This window comes from Pleurodeles waltl, chromosome 10 (assembly GCF_031143425.1).
Source record: "Pleurodeles waltl isolate 20211129_DDA chromosome 10, aPleWal1.hap1.20221129, whole genome shotgun sequence".
NCBI lineage: Eukaryota > Metazoa > Chordata > Amphibia > Caudata > Salamandridae > Pleurodeles > Pleurodeles waltl.
The window spans coordinates 338,754,757-338,778,155 of NC_090449.1; the positions used below are offsets into that span (position 1 = coordinate 338,754,757).

The 23,399-nt window shown below is 45.1% G+C and overlaps 1 protein-coding gene across 3 annotated transcripts in view; it reads right to left on the reverse strand.

The window, feature by feature from the left end:
* The window catches only part of METTL22 (methyltransferase 22, Kin17 lysine), a 244,005-nt gene that overhangs the window by 100,439 nt on the left and 120,167 nt on the right, over positions 1-23,399 (reverse strand). For all 3 annotated transcript variants that reach the window (XM_069210541.1, XM_069210540.1, XM_069210539.1), the window contains exon 6: positions 13,477-13,548. In XM_069210541.1, coding sequence (XP_069066642.1) covers positions 13,477-13,548 — 72 coding nt within the window. The remainder of the gene's footprint in view (positions 1-13,476; positions 13,549-23,399) is intronic.

Here is a 23,399-nt window from a genome sequence, read left to right on the forward strand (position 1 = left end):
GATGGTTGGCAGCCAATCAGAGCTGTGTATTTCCCTGCACGAGCTCATCTTTTTTCCCGAAGTTGTCGCAGCCAGAAATATACAGATTTATTTTCACTTTAATATCTCCAAAACTACTGAATGGATTTACACCAAATAAGTGAAAGCACAATCTACGTACCAAAAACTAGCTTTCTGCCAAATTTGGTATAATTCCACCCAGTGGTTCGGGCTGAAAAAATGCTGTCATAATAATTATATAAAAAGCACTATTCATGGTCCATTCTTTCACTTTTTTAACCTTTTTTATTGTTTTACTTGTGTTCTCTTGAATGGACAGATCGGGTACTATCACAGGAACCGATTTCATTACAAGTTTATTATGGGATATGCTTTATTTACATGGCAGCAGCGACTTGATTTCGTTGATATTTAAATCATCTGACCAATATATACCCCAGGGGGGTTCTGGGATCTGTTTTAACTGTCATAAGGGTTTCAAGTTATCACAACCTAAATTGGGGGTCTGGTAGGCCTAAACCCACTCCTGTCTATTTCTATGATCTTTGTGACTTAATGAATTATTTGAAACACAATCCATATGATAACAACAAGCTTCTTTAAAGAATGGACTGTTGTAGATATTAACTAAAACAATTGTCAGATTTGGAAAATCAATAGCATTTAGATTTATTAACAGTTCATCAGTCCAAAAAACATAGTTGTAATGTGCACTAGCGTTTATGCCAGTGAAATCGGTTTTGTATCTGACCATGAAGTAAGGACCATTGAATCTGTCTTCATATGCTTTAGATGTTAGGAGGTTTAATATAAAAAAAAAAGTCCGGAGTTGATATAAATCACCAGTCGCGAGAATACTAGTGAATGGAGAATTAACAGACAGCATCAGTTCAAGAGGCTCCACTCTCTCACCACTCTTGTTTAATTTATATATATAGAGTCCTTCACGCAGCAGGTTTGGTCGGCCCCCTCTATTACTCCATTTGGTGTCCCTAGGTTCGAGGTTAAAATGGTGTTGATACATACGGCATCCTGATATATACCAGTAACACAATTCCTTCCATATATCAATATTGTTGTAGATGGGAAGTTTTGGGGGGATTTGTCAAGCAGGGGCTGAGAAAAAAAAAGGAGGGGGGGGGGCACAAAATGTGTGTTTCCCAATATAATTCCCCCTAAGGATTTTAGACACGACTACAGCCCGAACCGCCAAATTTGGCAGAAAGGTAGCTCTTGGTCCAGAGAGCTTTTTGTTATTTGATGTAAATCTGTTCAGTATGTTTTTGAAATACTAAAATAAATCAAAATATAGATATCTAGAGGTGCGAAGGGTTCACAAATAACAATGAGCTCATGCTGGAAAGGCAGAGCTCTGTCTGTCTGCCAACAATTCAACCAGGAAGTGTTGGCAGCCATCTTGAGACTCGGTTACAGCCAAGTACCACAAAAAAACTGATAAAAAAAAGAAAGGGGGCCAGGATAGGGACACCCTTAGCTCTGGTGCATGGGTCCAAAAGGGACCACCCCACCCTCAAAAACAGGGGAAAAAAGCATTTAAAAAAAAAAACATTTTGCCAGAAATGTGCGGTAGATCAGTGGATTTACAGCAAAAATAAAAATAATTAAAAATACAGAAGTGCAGGCTTCCGCACTTGTTTTAAGAAGCCCCAGGGTGGGCTAGGTCCAGGGGGCATTTTGAAATAAACCACACAATGACTTCAAAGAGACAGACTAGCAAAATGTTCGGTAAGAGTTTTATAGTTACGTTTGGATGCAGAGTACAACAGAGTCGCATCTGGCCTAATGGTCAAGGTCTTGTGCTGTCACTCAGTAAGCTGAAGGTTCAAATCCTAGTATCGCTTGGCAGTGTTTCTGCTCATTTTATATTCTTTTCACTGTTAAACATTCCTAGTGATGGAACACTGAAATCTTTTTCCCCCTCAAACGGTTCAAAAGTTACTAGAAATACAGCAACACGTGTTGCTGCACCATGGAATGCCCTTTGCAAAACTGGACTAGCTACCTTTCTGTTGCTTATTGCTGTATTGTGATGTTAAACTGGTACTAATGAGGCACAACCAATGCCCAGACAGTGCTACCAAGTTTAAAAATGATGAAATAATGAAGTTGCATCAATACAAAATGTGACGCATAATGCAGCTTTTCTTGCCACACAATTTATTCAACACTGCCGCATAATTTGGCCCTCTCCTCCCACAAAATTCCAGTGGCCCTATAACTAAGTCTGGGCACTGCACAGTAAAGAGTCATCTCAGGCCTAGTGGTTAAGGTCTCAGATATGCACACTGAAGGTTAAGGGTTCTAGCTTAGGTGAGTCTGTGTTCATTTCCTGCTTTAGTTTCTTTTCAACTATAAATATTTTAGTTACATACTGAAGGGTGATCTCACTCTTTTTAATTGACAAAAACATTTTTTCTTTTCAATTTGTCCAGAAATATCTCATTCTAAATACATCATTCAGGGGCATGGCCTGACCCCGACAATAATGGCCGCTAGATCATGAAGTTCTGGGGAATTCTGCCCTGTATCCCCTGTAAGCAAACATTACATGGGCGACATGGGCCCAATATTGCTGTGAGCTGCTCTGCCGGCATCCTGCTGATTCTGCAGACGCCGGGCGAGGTGAGGGGTCCTGGCTGCCACAGGGAGGCCAGCCGCTGCGGCATGATGTGGCCCTAGGAGGCTACGTGGCGACAAGGGCTGAGGGTGAGCCTGAGGGTGGGGCGGCGGTGGCCTGAGCTGGGCGGGTCGTGTGTGATATGCCTCCCGGCCCCCATTGTCTCAGTCCAGGGGTGCTGCTGTCTGCGCAGCACATTCTGGTGGTACAGGGCCCACTGTTGGGGCCTGTTGCGGTGGGCCAGCCTGATTGGATGCCCCTCTCGGGGTCCAGCCCGCTGCAGGCTGTCTCTCCGCCCCGTGGTCCCTGATTTGGGGCTTTGAAGATCAGCTCTTGCCTGGACAGATGGGTGTGCTGTCGAGACCTGGAAATCCCTAGTTTAGATTCTGGGTCTTCATTCCACACAACATCTTTCTGTGAGGCTATGCCTCTTGGACTATTCTGCGGCCCGGAACACAGGGGTGAGTCGTTGGCCCCTTCGTTTCCCCTCGTGCCGGCCTGGGAGTCATCTTTCCCTGCTGCTCTGTGTGCTGCCCACGTGGTGCATCTCACGGGCTCCATTTTGCTGGTTGCCCACCAGATAACTACTTATCTACTGAAGTGCCGCATTCCTGCCAATCCAAAACCTACAAGAGTCTGAGCGCACACTGCTCGGTCCTTCTCACTGTAAAGTGTTCGCCACACTCGGCGCAGTAGATTTGGCATAGAAGACCGCGCCATATCTGGCTTGTCCTCAGGATGCTGAGGCATGGGACGGGGTGAACCCAGGCAGAAACAACTGTCATTTGACAGAAGTAGAACCCCCAAGAAGGCCCCTGTGGACGGCCCTATATCTGCGGACTCTGAGCGTGGTGCTACCTCTGCCCCTCCCCCAGATGGCACAGCGGCGATTATGGCTGAGCTTCGGGCAGGATTCCAAGCTACAGATTTCCGCTTCAACACCCTGGATGCAAGACTGAACCGTATCAACAAAAGTATAGTCTGCCAGGCTGCTAGAATAAATGGAACAGAGCGTTGGATTTCAAAAGTGGAAGATGGCTGTACTAATACACAAAATGCCTGGAAAGGGTGGAACACCTTCTGAAAGTGGTGGCATCCAAAAATGAAGACCTGGAGGCACGATCACATCGCATTAACGTTCGCATTAAAGGGGTGACGGAGACGACGAATACTGGTCGCATGAATGGTGTTGTGGAAAAGCTTTTGGTGGAACTATTTGGTAGCTAGGCATTCACCTGTACCTTCATTGTGGAGGGGGCACATAGATCGCTGGGCCAGCTGCCTGTCCCAGGGGCCCCCGTGTCCCATAATTGCTGAACTTCTTAACTTTCGAGAGTGGGATACTACTCTGAGGTTGGCCCGTGAAAAAAGGACCCCAGCGGTATCAGGACATGTCCATTTCCATATTCCCAGACTTCATACAGCTGGTTCAGGATGTGCGTTCCAAATATGCAGATGTCAAGGCAATACAGCAGAAAGAATTTGATATGAAATGTTATACCCAGCGCAATTACGCAGTAAACTGGAGGGCAAGCACCACATCTTCACTTCTCCTGCTGAGGTTGCATCCTTCTGCAAACCACGCCAGCTTGGGAGGTCGACGCACAGTCGGTGGAGCTCTGTGGACTCTGCCCCCGCATCGCTGCCTCTGTCACAGGACGCTCGGGCTTCGGACGGAGGCCCTTCGATTTGAATCTCTTCTCCCGACGAGGCTGACAAAATACATGTTTTCTGGGACCAGACTGATGATACTGCCTTATGATATTATATGTCTATTTAATACACACTCTGCTCTTATACGCTGAGTTTAATACCCTCCCATTATGGGCTCTTTCCCCACCTTGGAGTGTTGTCACAACCCCATTGTGTATGCCAATATAGTTATTTGTTTGGGGCTTTATTGCTTTTTGGGATTACACTATAATTCTGTCCCTACTGTGGTCTATCTGACTGTCTAACTCACCTGACTGGTCTACATTCTTCATCATCACCATATTGCGCCATGTTACTTATACTTATGCGAAAACACGGACGTGTGTGATTTGGAACACAGGGGCCTTAACAACCCTAAGAAAGGGAACCAGGTACTTTCCTATCTTAACAGGCATGACATAAAGTTGCCATTTTTCCATGAAATGCACCTAGCTCCTCGCCCTGATCACTCCTATGCTGCACAATGGGGCCAACACCGCTATTTTGCATGTTACAGCTCCTACTCCTGTGGGGTAGCTATATTGATTCACAAGAGTATCCCTTTTAAATGCTGCGCTGTGATTCTGATCCAGAGGGGTGCTAACTATTGGTACAAGGAGACTTAGCAGGGGTCCCGGTTCTATTGGCTAATATTTATGCTCCAAATGTTGACTCCCCAGACTTTTTCTCTACCCTTCAGATTCGACTGCGCCGCATGATGGCAGACCATATTCTCCTACCTGGAGACTTTAATATTGCCTGCGATGCCTTGATAGATACAAAGGGCTCCGCTGGGGTATCCAAACCACGCCCTCTTCGCATACTAACGGACCTACTGGGCACTTTCCAACTTTCGGATGCGTGGTGCACCTGACACTCACATGCCTCTGATTTTACGTTTTACACATCTCCACATAACACATGGGCACGCACAGACCACTGGTATTTCCCCCATCTGTACTTCTGTGGCTAACTGATATTTTCCATCTTCCCCGCACCCTGTCGGACCACTCTCCATTTCTGGGCAGACTCAGCGTACCTTCTGCCACTCCGTGTGACAGGACCAGGCGTTTCCCAGTTAATGCACTGCACAAGTAATTGTTTCGTGCTGAGATTTGAGATGCTATTATTGACTACTTTACACTGAACACTGGCTCAGTCCAGCACCATTCCACATTGTGAGAAGCCTTCAAGACTTGCATCAGACGTGTCTGTATAGCCAAGCATGCTGGCGTACTCCAGACTATTTGGGCAGATCTTGCTAGAATGGAGAAGCAACTCACTGACTTTGATAACCACATGCGCAAGCAGGCTGAAAACACATCCATGCTTTCAGGATATAATGACCCGGCTACGCGAGAGGCCACTCATCTCAGTAAATATGCAAGGGCTCGCTCGTACGGGGAGGGGGAGAGATCTGGGCGAACGCTTGCTCGCCTCTTGCGCCCTCAGTATCAGGCCTCGTGCATTACGGTCTTACAAATGAAGACGACACCGAGCTTACAACCATTGCGGCCACTGTCTCTGAATTCCTGGCATACTACCGACGCCTATACAACTGTAGGGTTGACTTGCCGGATATGGATCTGGCAAGTTACCTGTCGGACACTGCCATGGTGTGGCTGGATAGTGGCTAACAACAGTTCTTAGCCGCCCCTATCACTTGCAATGATATATCCCAGGCCATAGATTTCTTAAGCGAATCGAAAGCCCCAGGTTTGGATGTCTTACAGGAGATTTCTTTTTTACAAAGCCAAGCCTACAAAGATATCCTGACCCCGCAATTTCTAGAAGCAAACTCGGAATTCCTACAATTGGGAACTCCTCCCCTTACCCTTCGAGAGGCTGTTATTATCTTACTGCTGAAACTTGGCAAGCCGTCCTATCTCTGTGCCTCATACAGGTCATTGTCTCTGTTAAACCACGATAATAAGATATTAGTCATGATGGTTGCCAACTGCCACGCTCCTCCTCACGGGCACAATCACCTCCCCTATGCAATCTGGGTTTGTTCCTCATCGCTCAACAGCAATTAACCTACTCACTATTTTTGTAGTGATTAATCAGATCTCTCCAAATGTGCTGGCAGCGACAGTGCTCCTGGATGGTGAAAAAGCATTAGATTATCTTGAGCGGACCTTCCTTCATGCCACCTTAGCAAAGTTGGGAATTCTAAAGGGATTCAGGGGCTTAATTAGGCTGCTCTATTCAGCCCCTACTGCAAGGCTGCGGATTAAAGGCACCCTCTCAGAACCCTTTTTACCTTACGCGAGGCACCCGCAAGGGATGCCCGCTGTCTCCTTTGCACTATTTCCAGGAACGACATCTAGATCGAGGATTAAGATTTCATCAAGCCCTCTTTTAGCCTCTTTATACGCTGATGTCATTCTCCGGTTAGACCGTCACCCCTCCATTAACGTTCCTCTCCTCATTAGGGAAGTGATACGATTTAACACCTTCTCTGCTCTGTCCATAAACTGGGGCAAATTAGAACTGTTTCCGCTAACTGATGCCACTACTCACGGCTCCCTTGGGGATCCACTGAGGTGGTGCAAAGACTCGCCAAAATATCTGGGCATCTATCTGTACAGAAATAGTGCTGAGTTGGTAGGTCTGAATTACGGCCCAGCGATTGACAAACTTACGTACCAGATAGAAAACTGGATGAAACTCCCCCTTTCTGTGGCCGGTAGAATAGCTATTATTGAAATGGTGATCCTTACCCATTTTCCATCTCTGTTTCTCAACATTCCGATTGCCCTGTACAATAGCTTTTATGATTCTCTTCATAGCTTGCTTACGAGACTCATATGGGCTGGCTGGCGCCCACGGGTGCGTTGGAACACGTTGACTCTGCATACGAATGAGGAGGATTTTCAGTACCAGACTTTCGTCACTATTATTTAGTAGCCCAGGCACTACTTTTGGAACCACCCGGATCCCCGACTTCAATATTTTAAATCCGAACATGCGCAGGGTCTCCCCTTTTCCCTCTCTGTGCTTTTGTCACAAGACCTTCCAAGGAACCCAGCTAAAATCCAGACACTTTCCACTACATGCTGGGCATGGTTCAAGCTGCTCCGTTATCTAGGCTGTGACGCGCTGTACTCCCCCACCTTCCCTTATCAGGAAACCCATGCCTTTCACTCACACTGAAGCGGGTAGCCCAATGAATATTAACCGCCCATCACCTACAAACAGTAGGTAACCTCTTTAGTAAAGCCACACTGAAAACGGTTGCCACTTTGACTGAGGGGCACACTGCAATGCACCTAGATAGATCTATCCTACATTGCTTATATAGTACCCTAAGTGCTACACTGACTAGTCAACCACATGAACCAATGGAGTTACCTCCGCTCTTGCTAATTATTGCGTCCCCTGATAGCACATACCTAATATCTCAACTCTACAGCACCTCCCTTCAGCTACGGCCCGTGTGGGCAGAGAAATCCAGAACCGCATAAGAGAGTGACTTGGGGCATCCTCTGTGAGACCAATAATAGTACTATTACTGCACACAGACTATATTTATCTACCACAGTCAGAGCCATAAACTATTACACTACAAATACCTCCACCGCACCTATGTAACTCCGCAGAGGCTTGCCAAATTAGACCCCTTCCGTTTGCACTCCTGTCCAAAATGTTCAGCCGTGAGTGCTGACTTCGCTCTTTTAGCCTGGACCTACCCTCTGATCCCCGCATTCTGGGACTCAGTATATGGCATTCTGACACAAATGACAGTACACCTGCTCACTCCTAGCCAACTTCTGGAGTTACTGGACTATGTTAAGCCATTACCTCACACTAACCAACGATTTGTCGCTTTGGCCTTACTCCTTGCGAAGCAACACATTGCACTCCACTGGGGCAGCAGTGCAACCCCTACTAAGTCTGCATGGTTGGGCGACATCTGTTATTGTGACACTACTGAAACTTCTGCAGTGCTTCAGCAGCCATCCTCTCGACCCAATGACATATGGCAACCACTTTGCAATTATCTATTGACCCTGCCCCACCAACAAATGGATTCTAGTAAGACTGATACACTTCTTCAGCACATTGACACCTCGTCTCTCCCACTTTGTAGGGCTTATGCAGACAGTTCTCCTGAGGAGTTGGGGGAAAAACATCCCTGGTTTCTCCTACCCCTTTTCTCTCTGTCGTGTCTATCTTTAATACTATAGCTACCTACTGCATTCCCATCCCATTGTGTACTATTGCCTCTTATTTATCTCCACTGGCTGTCGAATTGACGGCAGCACAACTTCAGAATTGGACTGTGGTGATGCTCCTATTATGATCTAAATGGTGACTGTCGCCTATGTTTGTGATGTTATTAGATTTGTTATACAGCATAAAATAAAATAAAGTTATAAAAAAAGTATATCATTCATCAAAGCCTAAATCGTGCTCTCTCTCTGGGTTGGGTGGTTGCCAACCACTGCCGCACACAGCTGCCATGCGCAGCGGGTGTTGGATTAACGTTTAGTAATGAAAATTACTTTACGTTATAATTGAACTTCACTGAAAAAGCCAAAGGTTACAGAGAAGTTATAGTTAGCTAACAGAATTTTAAAAAACATTGAAATTCACTTAACAAACCAAAGGTTTCAGAGACATTATAGATAAGTTCTGAATTTACTCATATAAAACCTTAGATATTCACCAGTTATAGTTATTTCAAGTATCTATAACTTGTGTCCTAAGGTGACTATAACTCACGTCCTTGCCATGCACTGCTAATTACGCCATATATTACAGCACTCATGCATTGATTGATCATTTTTATTTATTTATTTTTCAACCAGGCTGGGAACAGGAGCATATATTCCAGTCAAAGCTCCCCAATACCCCTGCTATGTTGTGTATTTATAAAACGCACTACCGCCCACAAGGTATCCTGGCGTTGAGCAGGTGGGTGTACCTAGCTGTGCCTATAGTAAGTTGGTTAATTGAAAACACAGTTCTTCAGCTGCTTGTGGAATGCAAGAGAGGAGAAGGCTGTAAAGTGGAGGGGGAGAACGTACCACGGTTTAGAAACAAGGCCACAGAACACCTGTAATCTGATCTAGTTCAGTGTGTGAGTGGGATGGGTTCCACTAAGAGTCCTGCGGAACATGGGTGTCTAGGTGGTTGGTGAAAGGAGATGTGACTGTTCAGGTAGGTGAGACCTAAGTTGTGTAGTGCCTTGAATGTGTTTGTGAGGAATTGGAAATGAGAGTGTTTGTGTATCAGGAGCTAGTAGAGCTCCCTGAGGTGTGGTGTAATGTGAGTTCTGTGTGAGAGGTTGAGGATGAGTCTGGCTGCTGAGTTCTGGATGTGAGCTGCTTGGCGATCCCGGCATAAAGTAGTCCAACTTGGTGGTGACTAGGGCTTGAGAGACTATTTTTTTGTGTTGCTTGGGAGCCATTTCATCAGCAGCTTCAGTGTGTGGATGAAAGATGCGTTGACAGCCTTGACTTGTGCAGTCATGTCCAGTTTGCTGTTGATGATTGTTCTGAGTTTCCTGATGAGGGTGCTGGGTGTGGATCTGAGTTCGGTCAACCACCAGTTAGAGTGCCACGGATGAGGTGTTCTTGCCGAAGATCACTACTTCTTTATTGTCGGTGTAGATCTTGAGACCGTTAAATTACATCCAGTTAGTGACTTTGATAATGCAGGTGGGATACTTGTTTCTTGTGTAGGGGGCCTTATCTGAGAGTTAGAGTATGAATTGCATGTTGTTGGCATAGGAGAAGATGTTGGGGTCATGTGCACTGATGATGCTGTCCAGAGCAAACATGTATGCGTTGAAGATGGTGGGGATGAAGGCTAAACCTTAAGTCATTCAGCAGATGAGTTTGCTGGCTTCCAGATAGTAAGGTGGCAGCTTGCATTCTATTCAGTAAGAAGGAGCAGATCCAGCAGAGAGTGAGAACTTGGCTGGCAATCTCGTACAGGCGCCTGATGAGAATGGGGTGTGAGACTGTGTCAAGTGCAGCACAGAGGTCCAGGAGCATGAGGCCTGCTGTGCCTCATTTGTTAATGATCACATGGATGTTGTCTGTGTTGGCGAGGAGTGCTGTTTCTGTACTGGGGCTGGGCCTGAATCTGGACTGGGTGGTGTTGAGGAGCTGCTGGTTGCTGAGGTGGTGGGTGAAGTGTTGGTTGATTTGTTTCTCCAAGACCACTGCAGGAGATCACTATAAATGTGCCGATCTTGAAATTACCTTCTTGTCTCGAATGTTGTAAAGTCACCCCTCTAGCAACATAGTTCAGGAACTTTACCACAACTGGTCGAAGGAGAAATCCTGCCAGAGGGTATTTAGCTGGCACTCCCAGTGTTCCTTCCACCACAAACATAAAATGAAGGATACTTGGGGGGCAACACCCTGCACTGTTCCAAGTAGGCTACCATATTTTAGCAGTTCAATGTGAATATTATGACATGAGTGCTCCTCCTGTTCTTCAGTCCTGTATTCTACAAAACAAACTTTTTATACATTTCTGCAAAGTGTTGGTGTCTGGCGTAATTCTGCAAATACACCATTGGTTTACATCATTGTGTGTGCCAATCTACATGGTCATCTCTCAGGAGGCTTATAACTATCCCCGCAGTATCGACTTTGTATTCTAATGCTGCTGTGGTATCCATGGTGGCAATTACAAACCTGAACAGCTATTTCTGCAATACAAATTTTTGTAATGCACCCCATTGTTCACATTTTCAGCATGTTGCTCATGGAAAGCCTGTGTTAGGACTTTGGGCCTGATTTTGACATTAGCACATGGTGCAATGTCCGCTGGGATAGTGGAGGACATTAATACTGCCATTCCAAGGGTACTCCACATGGCAAACTTAGAGATGACTGGCCTTGCGGTTATCTCTGCACACTGAAAGGCTCTGCGGTTATCTCTGCACACTGAAAGGCTCTGCGGTTATCTCTGCACACTGAAAGGCTCTGCGGTTATCTCTGCACACTGAAAGGCTCTGCGTTTATCTCTGCACACTGAAAGGCTCTGCGGTTATCTCTGCACACTGAAAGGCTCTGCGGTTATCTCTGCACACTGAAAGGCTCTGCGGTTATCTCTGCACACTGAAAGGCTCTGCGGTTATCTCTGCACACTGAAAGGCTCTGCGGTTATCTCTGCACACTGAAAGGCTCTGCGGTTATCTCTGTACACTGAAAGGCTCTGCGGTTATCTCTGCACACTGAAAGGCTCTGCGGTTATCTCTGCACACTGAAAGGCTCTGCGGTTATCTCTGCACACTGAAAGGCTCTGCGGTTATCTCTGCACACTGAAAGGCTCTGCGGTTATCTCTGCACACTGAAAGGCTCTGCGGTTATCTCTGCACACTGAAAGGCTCTGCGGTTATCTCTGCACACTGAAAGGCTCTGCGGTTATCTCTGCACACTGAAAGGCTCTGCGGTTATCTCTGCACACTGAAAGGCTCTGCGGTTATCTCTGTACACTGAAAGGCTCTGCGTTTATCTCTGCACACTGAAAGGCTCTGCGGTTATCTCCGTACACTGAATTGCTCTGCAGTTATCTCTGTATACCGAAAGGAACTGCTCTCACAGCGGTTCTTTTCAAAGTACTAATAGTTACTAAAACATACTGCCAATATGGGAGCTGTTTTTAACAAACAATTTATGAACCCTATATCCTGGGAGTTTTCTCTCAGAGTGTAGGGGTCATTATTATTTTTCCTGGTCCTTCAACGTCAGGTTTGTCCCAGCAGTGAAAGGAAAGAAAAAGTAATTACACCATCCACACTAAAGAGGACGGACAATGTAAAGTGCTTCCTCTAATGGCACTTACCCCTTTGGTTGGTGTAGGTAGTATTCTGTGAACGGAATCAAAGGGGGTTCTGTTGACGGAATACCAAAGGACCAGCCATCTCCAAGGGCGAACCAAGGTTTAGTGGACAGAGAATGTTGTCACGTTTGTAACCTTTGGCTTCACTACAAAATTCAGGTTGCAGGTAACTGGCCAGTAACACCACGTAATATTTATCTTTGTGCAGGCTTCAGACCTAGAACACCGGCGAATGTCACCAGTGGTATCCAGCATGCCCACTAATCCCATTTAAAAGACAGTAGATAAAAAATGAGATAGTGCTTGTCTTCAAACAGGGTATGAACTCCAATTTCATTACAAAGGCTTTCCGCTGTAATTGTTGAATATCCTGCACTAGTGCTATGATTTCCCTTCAGCTGTCTTCTAATGCCAGTGTTTTATGCTGTTTCCTCTTCCCTATTGTTGTCAAACAAATGTATTTTCAAGCGAGGGCAGTCCCGGGCCACACTTTGCTCTAAAATATTGGCCGTCTGTGGACATAATGGTACTCTGTGGTTCATCTAGCCACAATTCCTTAGATTGGGTACAGGACTTAGCCTCTTCCTCCCCTCTCCTTCTCTGTATCCTATCGGTGCCTGAGGTCAAGTCACATTTCCAGGTTAGGGGGTGACGCATGTCCTTCCTAGGCTGTGGGGCTTTCCTGGTATGTACTACTTGAATCAAATTGTTGGAACTCCTACTTCCTAAGGGACTTCAGGCGCATCAGTGAATAGAAGTCTTAGCCCAATAGATCATGCTCGAAGCAAGGACACCACGTGCAGATGTCATATGGGGAAGACAAGGTAATCTTCTTTTGGCATCTGTGACAGTGATAGACCCTGAAATCTATGGAGGAGACATGTGACCTAGTCATTGTTGAAAGCTGTGAAATGTTAACGGTGAGGCACCAAAACGAACTTCAGACCAGTGTAGATAAAACTCTGAAATCCAGAAATTAACACCAATGCACCCGTTGGTGCCTTACACATTTCAAGGTCATCACTTCACGGACGGACTAATATTTGTCTGAGACAACGCTGCACCACATGGTGAATGCTATTGGGTCTCGGGGATATTTATAAGGTGAAAAATCTGCAGAAAGAAGAAAGCATATGACAGGATGGTGCATAAGCTGCATGTGTACAATGAAGTAGATGAATAAAAATTTCTACATGCGCAGCGTGACTTAAGGAATAGCCCAACCAGTTTTTTCTGTATGCCTCTTAACTAATATGAGCATAATCACTGCCTGTGTTTGTACACTGGCTTGAGAGTCACAAATCTAGTTGAAGAATGAAATTACGTTGTGTGGTTCTTACCTGCTGCTTCCATTAGATGCATGTTTATAGTTACATTTCTGGCACACATATCCAAAAGATCATCTCCAACATCTAGAAACATTACAAATTATTTAATTTTTCATACATGCATGGAAAAGAAAACTGTACATTTATTAGGTAATAATTAGTTAACTTCATTATTTTCTGCAATAATAATCATTAACATTATTATGTATTCTGATTCAACAAAATAAAAAGATAAATAGATATATTTCTGGTAATAACATGGTATCAGCTACATTTTAAGAATGCTTTTTAGAAAATACACAGGGCATTCACATGCAATATTTGCTTTCTAAAAAACTAGAATAATGTATATCGCAAGTTAGGATCCTTCAATATTGACAGAGTCTCTGATAAAATGTTTTAAGAAACCAGGGGTCTGACTTAGACTTTGGTGGACTGCGTATTACCATCACCAGGGCAGAGTACTTTACTCCTGCTATGGCAAAGGTACTCCACTCGGCCAGTGGACAACTCCTGCATTTCAGTAGGCCGTCGTGACAGCAGTTCTTGTAATTGCACTGAACGTTTGACATGACGGAGACGTATATCAAACTATAAATGTTTTTTCCAAATAAAATACTAAAGCGTGATTTTCTTCTTGAAAAGAAAAAAAAAACAATGGCCTTTTTGCCATGAGAGTTTTCTCCCATGGCATGGGGGTCATTCTCCAGTTTTCACTGTCCCTTACCACCAGGTTTTACCTGGTGGTGAGGGACAGTGAAATCGTACTATCAGCCCACTCTAAAAAGGGCAGGTGGACAAATGGCAAAAACCTCTGACTGCCTTTTTTCTTTAGGGCGTCTGTTGCTGGAAGAGACATAGGCCCTCATTTTGACCCTGGTGGTCTTTTGACCGCCACGGTTAATGTGGCAGTATCACCGCCAACAGACTGGCAGTGTATACCGCCACATTATAAGTGTGGTGGGTTGGCAGCTGCCAACCCGCCACATCTCCACTCATACCACCAAGGCAGTATGAACCGCTGGACCAGAGATGTTCATTTCTGACCCGGCAGTCCACAGAAGATCGAAGGCAGCATTATGAGCCGGCCTACCGCCATGAAAACTATGGCGGTAGGGCTACCGGTGTCAGGGAAATCCTTCCTTGTCACTGGTAGACAGCCCCCGCCCCCCGCCCCCCCAGAAAACACTAGACACCCCTCCCCTACCCGCCCTTCAGCTACATCGTCCACATCCCCCACCCCCAGCAATCACCTGACCTCCCAACCCCCTACATTCAAAGCGCCCCCCACCCCGCATACATGCACACACACACACCCACACGCACCACGCATACACCCATTCACCTCCACTTCCAGACACGCATCCACACACACACACATCCATACACGCATTCAGTCACACACATCCATACACGCATACACTCACACACATCCATACACGCATCCACTTAAACAAACCCATATACGCACTCACTCACACACACTCACACACACTCACACATATCTGTGCATGCATCCACACTAACATGCTCACACTGACAAGCAGACACGCACTCACTGCAACATTAATACAGGCATTCACTCATACATACAACCACGCATACAACACTCACAGATGCATTCACACACGCCCACACACACACATTCAACCACACAGGAAGACACCACACACAACACCCCCTTCCCCTGTCAGACCCCTGACTTAACTTGTCCAGCGAGGTGGTCGTCCGGCCAGGAACGGGAAGGAGCGCTGCTACCACCGGCAGTACACCACCAGCAGGATACTGCCAGGCCGTTTTAATGGTCATAATACGGCTGGCGGCGTCCCTCTGGCAGGGCAGTGCAGGTGGCAGCACCACCCAGGCGCCTCGACTGCCAGCATGGCAGATATCCGCCCTAAATGTGGCGGAAATCCAGCAGTATCCATATTATGGTGGGTGGTCATCTGGAACCTGTGGCTTTGGCGGTCTCGCTCTGAGACCGCCAAAGTCATAATAAGGGCCTGTCAACATCAGGACAGTCCGCGCTCTACAGGCGACAAAAATAAAAAAAAACAGCCTTTATGCAAGAGCATAATTCATGCATTGTGTTTATATACAGTATGTTAACCTTTTGCATTGCAGAGTTTAACCCTGAAAAACACTATTAATGATGTTTGCAATAACTGTTCATTTGCAAGGTATTGCTGCAGGCTTACTGAGTGTGTTAGGGTGTGGTCCCTTTTTAGGACCTTCTAGAATCTTTCCCTGCAGCATGACTGGGTGTGGTTTGTGGGCTGGGCCAGACTCTATATAAGGGAGCCAGCCCAGCTCCACATGCTCACTATTCAGAGGTCCCGGTGCAGAGCAGCAGCAACTTCCTGAGCTCCTGTTCCGGAGGCCTACCTTGATGTTCCAGGCCTGCCCCGCCCCGCATTCTATTGTTGATCCTTCAGCAGGGCGGTAAGGCAGAGGTTGGGCTGGGCCCCCGACCCCGTCCTCAAAGACTCTAGAGATTTGGGCCTACTTGCGAAACTTTCAGAGTGTGCGATTAATTGCTCTCATGTAAAACTTGGTGTTCAGATCGGCAAAAGCTTGCGCGATCATTTCATTGCATTTACATATTCTTGTTCGAATCGGCAGTGCACGCAATTAATTCCAGCATGTAAAACTTGGTGTACAGATCGGCAACAGCTTGCGTGATCATTTCATGGCATTTGCATATTCTTGTTCGAATCGGCATTGCGCGCGATTCATTTCCGGCATGTAAAACTTGGTGTTCAGATCGGCAACAGCTTGTGCGATCATTTCATGGCATTTGCATATTCTTGTTCGAATCGGCAGTGTGCGTGATTTATTTCTGGCATGTAAAACGAGGTTCAGATCGGCAACAGTGTGCACGATCATTTCATGGCATTTGCATATTCTTGTTCGAATCGGCAGTGTGCGCAATTCATTTCTGGCATGTAAAACTTGAGGTTCAGATCGGCAACAGTGTGCGCGATCATTTCATGGCCTTTACATATTCTTGTCCGAATCGGCAGTGTGCGCGATTAATTTCCAGCACATAAAATGTGACGTTCAGATCGGAAACAGTGTGCGCGATCATTTCATGGGAATTAAAACTTTGGTGTGTTGTGTTTGTTGAGGTGCACACATTTAGCCAGAGCTTTTGGATTTTCTGTGAAGATGCTTAATTCAAAATGTGATATTCTTTGTGCATATTAAGTCCCTAGTTCAATTCCTATTGTTTTCCAGGGAATGTTTCAGATAGCCTTTTGTCCTCATGTAAAAATGCAATGTTTGTTCTGAAACATTATTCTAGAAGGTTCTTGTATTTCTAGACAGTATGAGATATTTCATGAAAAGCTCATATGAAACATTGTATTAACCCATTCTTGATTTTTTCCAGGTACCTAGATTTCTTGAGGTCTAGTTATAGTCACTTCTTAGGTTATCCATGGTTACAATATGAGAACTCTTAGAACCATAGTCTATTGAAAGTCAATGTGATTATATCTTGATATTGTGTTGTTTAACCTTTTGCTTCCTACAGGTCTCCTTCCCAGCTGTTCCCTACCTAATCCCCTTTTCCCCCACTTGGACTCTCTCAGGCTCTGTGATATTTGTTCCGGAGCTTTGGAGCGGTCTAGTGGTGGAAATGTTGGGAACGTGCGCAGGCCCCGAGGATCTGATCTCCCTGACAGAATAGTGAGCCCACAAATGTATTATCCTCCTGGTTTGCGTGTGTTCTCAGCATGGCCACATTGGACGAGCTAGTCAAAGTTACCTTGCAGCTCCAAGCAGAGGTAGTGTCATCTAAGGATATAGCAGCCTGCTTCGCTGAGAGAGTGAGTCAATTGCAGGAAAGGGTAGAAAAGAAGGAACAAAGTCCTTTGGGTGTGTCTTGGCCTGGTCCTCCTTCTCAAGCTTCTGGAGGTAATCCTCCTACGAACATTTCCCTCAACGATCCCTCAGCTATCCCCCTGGCTCCTCCAGAACGTTTTTCAGGCGATCCCCTGAAAGCGCAATTTTTCTTGGTTCAAGTGGAATTACATTTTACCTGCCGACCAAACACTTTCCCTGATGCCAAATCCAGGGTGGCCTTCTTGTTATCTTACCTGACTGGGGACGCAGCTACCTGGGCAATCCCTCTTGTGCGTAAAGACAGCCCCCTGCTTTACAATTGGAGACATTTTGTTTGTGAGTTTGAACGAGTGTTTGATCGAAGAACAGTGACATTGTTGGCAGACCGTGAGCTATTAGACTTGCGACAAGGTAACCAAGATCTAGTTTCCTACTTAGCTAATTTTAATCGGCTGGTAGCCGAGACATCCTGGCCTGAAGAAAAGCAAGCAGCCTTGTTTTACAAAGGACTCAAGGATGAGTTAAAGGACATTCTTGCCCAGATAGACCCGCAGAATAAATCTTCTTTTGAGACTGGATCATCGTCTTGCAGAACGAAGGGGAACACGCAAAAAGACTGAGAAATATTCCTGGCGTGTTCACGATCATAGAAAATCAAGAACTCAGAAAGAGAGAACTCCGGAACCTATAGAAATCGGAACTATCAGGAGACCTTTGACCAAAGACGAAAAGGACCTACGTAGAAAGAATGGACAATGTCTTTATTGTGGGCGCAAGGGTCATTTCGCCAAAGATTGTCCAATCAAACTAAAGAGCAAACGAGGTCCTGTCCAGAAAATTGCAGCCAATGTACAAGTCGAGCCGGAAAACTAGATCACCCAAGATGTAAAGAAGGGTTGCTCTTGGGTGTCACCGTGGACCTTTCACAGTCTAGACATCTCAAGCTGGGCATTAAAGTTCAAGTAAAGAAAAATAACTATTTCAAGAAGGCCCTCATAGATTCTGGGGCTAAGGGGAACTTTGCTGATGCCCAATTGGTTCGCACATGGGGGATCCTATGCACCAAGAAGAAGACTCCAGAGATAATACAAGCAGTAGACAGAAAACTCTTGACTGGAGTCCCAGTAACTCTTCAGACTGTCCCCTTGTCGGTGATCTGTGATGGGGAGATCAAAGAACTAAACATGAAGAGAAGCTCATCTTTGACGTTATCCATGCTCCTCAGTATGGAAGTATCCTTGGCTTACCATGGTTAACTCATCACAATCCTGAAATTAACTGGGCAGAACAGAAAGGTGTGTTCTCTTCCGCTTTGTGTAAAAAAAAATGTCTCCAGACGTCTCGAGTCGCCAAAAATTGCAACTCTCACATAGCCACTGCAGTGGAGAAAGAAGTAAAGTTGCCCAAGCAGTATTCATCCTACGAAGATGTGTTAGATGAAAGAGAAGCAGAAACCTTGCCTCCTCATAGATCTTATTACTGCCAAATTGATCTAACTCCAGGTGCGATACTCCCTAGCTGTCGTGTGTACGCCTTTTCAGAACATGAAAATCAACACTTACGAAAGTACCTAGATCAATTCTTAGAGAATGGCTTCATCCACCCTTCCAAGTCTCCTGCAGCCTCTCCTTTGTTTTTTGCCCCCGGGGCTAATGGGGACCTTCGAACCTGTATTGACTATAGGGTTTGAACAAGGTCACAGTCAAGAACAAATACCCTTTGCCTCTTATTCCTGTCTTGTTGGATCAAGTGAAAAAAGAAAAGATTTACACTAAGCTCGATCTACGAGGTGCTTACCATTTAGTCAGAATGAGAGAAGGTGACGAATGGAAAACTGCGTTCAAGGCAAGATATGGTCTCTTTGAATACACCGTCATGCCCTTTGGACTGTGCAATCTCCAGCAGCATTTCAATTTTTCTTGAATGACGTCCTTAGAGAGTATCTAAACATATTTGCAATAGTCTATATCAATGATATTTTTATCTACTCTGACAATGAAAACGAACATGTACAACATGTCAAGAAGATTCTCACAGCTCTTCAAAAACATAATTTATATTGCAAACTAACCAAGTGTGAGTTTCATGTTACCACAGTTGAGTTTTTAGGGGTTATCCTTTCCCCTCAAAGTATGGTCATGGCAGAAAAGAAAGTACAAGCTGTATCCGACTGGCCCACTCCAAAGACTGTTCGAGATGTACAGTGCTTCTTGGGTTTTGCAAACTTTTATTGCAGGTTTATAGATCATTTCTCTCAAATAGTGGTGCCAATCACCAAGTTATTGAGAAAGAAAGGTTTATGTGGTTTCCAGAAGCTGATAGAGCCTTTTCAACTTTGAAAGAAGCTTTTTCCACTGCCCCAGTCTTGACTCACCCTGATGTGGATCGTCCATTCATGGTTGAAGCAGATGCCTCAGAAGTGGCAATTGGTGCAGTCTTGTCACATCGAAGTAAAGACACTGGCCAACTTCATCCTGTAGCTTACATGTCTCGAAAACTGAACAAAGCCGAACAGAACTATGTAATTGCTGAGGAAGAGCTTCTGCCGATCTGCGATGCCTTTAAAGAGTGGAGACATCATTTGTTAGGTGCCAAGTACACTATCACAGCATATACTGATCATCGCAACCTCCAGTTCATGAGTTCAGCTAGACTTTTGACTCATCGGCAATTACGCCGGATGCTGTTTTTTGCCGAGTTCGATTTTGTGGTAACTTTTTGTCCTGGTAAAGATAATCGCAAAGCATACGCCTTGTCCCGCCAAGAGTCTCCCACGTTACCTACAATCTAGCCTTCCAGAGCTATCACTGCTCCAGACAAGGTCCTCTGCATCATAAAGACCAAAGACTACTTTGAAGACATCCGTAATTCCTTCACCATTGAGAAATGCCAGGCATGGGCTCAAGCAGATCCCAAAAGATCAATCAAGCAAGGACTACCTTTCCATGACGCACGTTTGTTCATGCCAACTACCAAGCTTCGCAAGTTAGCATTTATTTGGTTGCATGTTATACCTACGGCAGGTCACCCAGGCACACCTAAAACCCTTGAATTAATCCAACGCTACTTTTGGTGGCCTACTCTGACAAAAGACGTTAAAACAATGGTCACTAACTGTGAAGTCTGTGCTCGCATCAAGACAAGTCATTCAAAATCGAAAGGTTTGTTGCATCCGCTCCCAACTCCACGTCGACCTTGGGAACACATCTTGTTAGACTTCATTACAGGTCTACCAGTTGTTCAACAGCACTCAGTAATCCTTGTGGTGGTAGATATAGTCTCACGAAATATGGACATTTCATTGCCTGTAAGAAATTGCCCACCTCCAGTGAACTGGCAACCATCCTACTGAATAGAGTGGTCCGTTATCAGGGCTGCAGAGAATGATTATCTCCGATCGAGGATCGCAATTTGCCTCCAACTTCTGGAAAACGTGGTGCAAAATGCTTCAAGTTACATCCACACTATCAACTAGCCATCATCCTCAAACAGATGGCCAAACTGAGAGACTGAATGAGACACTGAAACAATACCTGCGTGCTTACGCTGAGAAAGCACTTCATTCCTGGACATCAATGCTCTGGTTAGCTGAACTAACCTACAATAACTCGTTTCACAACTCCACTGGTGTCACACCCTTTTTTGGCTTGTTTGGCTATCATCCTGATACCTTGCCCATCACAATTCCTCAGGAAACTTCTCTTACACCAGCTGTGTCGGAAACCATTCAACACCTCCACCAAACCCAGAAACTGATTCAACAGCATCTAGAAAAAGCTAAACAAAAATACAAAAAGCACTACGACAAGAAACATTGTGAAGGACCTCAGTATCAACCAGGTGATAAAGTGTGGCTTTCTACAAGACATATAGACTTCAAGAAAAAGCACGTTTAATCCCAAATTCATAGGTCCTTACACTGCCCTCCAGCAAATTAATCTAGTGACCTATAAACTACAGTTGCCCCGGTCACTACGTATTCATCCGGTGTTCCCTACTTCCCTCCTGAAAAAAGCAGTCCAGAACGTACGCTCCCAACCAGCTCCAGTTCTAGTACAGGGGGGAATTGGAATACGAAGTTAAACAGGTGTTGGATTTCAAACTTAGAGGTCGTAACCTGTGGTATCTGATCTCTTGGAAAGGTTACGGTCCCGAAAGTAACTCATGGGTCTCCGCATCTGACATTCATGCGCCAGGACTAGTGATATGTTTTCATCGTCTTAACCCAGGCAAACCAGGCCCTAGAGCGCGCGTGGGAGAGGGGAGTACTGTCAACATCAGGACAGTGCGTGCTCTACGGGTGACAAAAATGCAAAAACCCAGCCTTTATGCAAGAGCATAACTCATGCATTGTGTCTATATGCAGTAGGTTAACCTTTTGCATTGCAGAGTTTAACCTTGAAAAACACTATTAATGATGTTTGCAATAACTGTTCATCTGCAAGGTATTGCTACAGGCTTACTGAGTGTGTTAGGGTGTGGTCCCTTTCTAAGACCTTCTAGAAGCATTCCCTGCAGCATGACTGGGTGTGGTTTGTGGGCTGGGCCAGACTCTATTTAAGGGAGCCAGCCCCGCTCCACGTGCTCACTATTCAGAGGTCCCGGTGCAGAGAAGCAGCAACTTCCTGAGCTCCTGTTCCGGAGGCCTACCTTGATGTTCCAGGCCTGCCCGCATTATATTGATGATCCTTGAGAGGGCGGTAAGGCGGAGGTCGGGCTGGGCCCCGACCCCATCCTCAAAAACTCTAGAGTTTTGGGCCTACTTGCGAAACTTCCAAGGTGCGCGATTCATTGCTCTCATGTAAAATTTGGTGTTCAGATCGGCAACAGCTTGCGCAATCATTTCATGGCATTTGCATATTCTTGTTCGAATCGGCAGTGCACGCGATTCATTTCCAGTATGTAAAACTTGGTGTTCACATCTGCAACAGCGTGCGCGATGGCATTTGCATATTCTTGTTCGAATCGGCAGTGCGTGCGATTCATTTCCAGCATATAAAACTTGACGTTCAGATCGGCAACAGTGTGCACGATCATTTCATGGGAATTAAAACTTTGGTGTGTTGTGTTTGTTGAGGTGCACATATTTATCCCGAGCTTTTGGATTTTCTGTGAAGATGCTTAATTCAAAATGTGACATTGTTTGTGCTTATTAAGTCCCTAGTTCAATTCCTATTGTTTTCCAGGGAATGTTTCAGATAGCCTTTTGTCCTCATGTAAAAATGCAATGTTTGTTCTGAAACATTATTCTAGAAGGTTCTTGTATTTCTAGACAGTATGTGATATTTCATGAAAAGCTCAAATGAAACATTGTATTAACCCATTCTCGATTTTTTTCAGGTACCTAGATTTCTCGAGGTCTAGTTATAGTCACTTCTTAGGTTATCCATGGTTACAGTATGAGAACTCTTAGAACCATAGTCTATTGAAAGCCAATGTGATTATATCTCGTGTTGTTTGATTCATTTCCGGCATGTAAAACTTGATGTTCAGATCGGCAACAGTGAGCGTGATCATTTCATGGCATTTGCATATTCTTGTTCGAATCGGCAGTGTGCGTGATTCATTTCTGGCATGTAAAACTTGAGGTTCAGATCGGCAACAGTGTGCGCGATCATTTCATGGCATTTGCATATTCTTGTTCGAATCGGCAGTGTGCGCGATTCATTTCTGGTATGTAAAACTTGAGGTTCAGATCGGCAACAGTGTGCGAGATCATTTCTTGGCATTTGCATATTCTTGTTCGAATCGGCAGTGTGTGCAATTCATTTCCAGCATATAAAATCTGACGTTCAGATCGGCAACAGTGTGCGCGATCATTTCATGGGAATTAAAACTTTGGTGTGTTGTGTTTGTTGAGGTGCACACATTTAGCCCGAGCTTTTGGATTTTCTGTGAAGATGCTTAATTCAAAATGTGATATTCTTTGTGCATATTAAGTCCCTAGTTCAATTCCTATTGTTTTCCAGGGAATGTTTCAGATAGCCTTTTGTCCTCATGTAAAAATGCAATGTTTGTTCTGAAACATTATTCTAGAAGGTTCTTGTATTTCTAGACAGTATAAACATTTTCATGAAAAACTCATATGA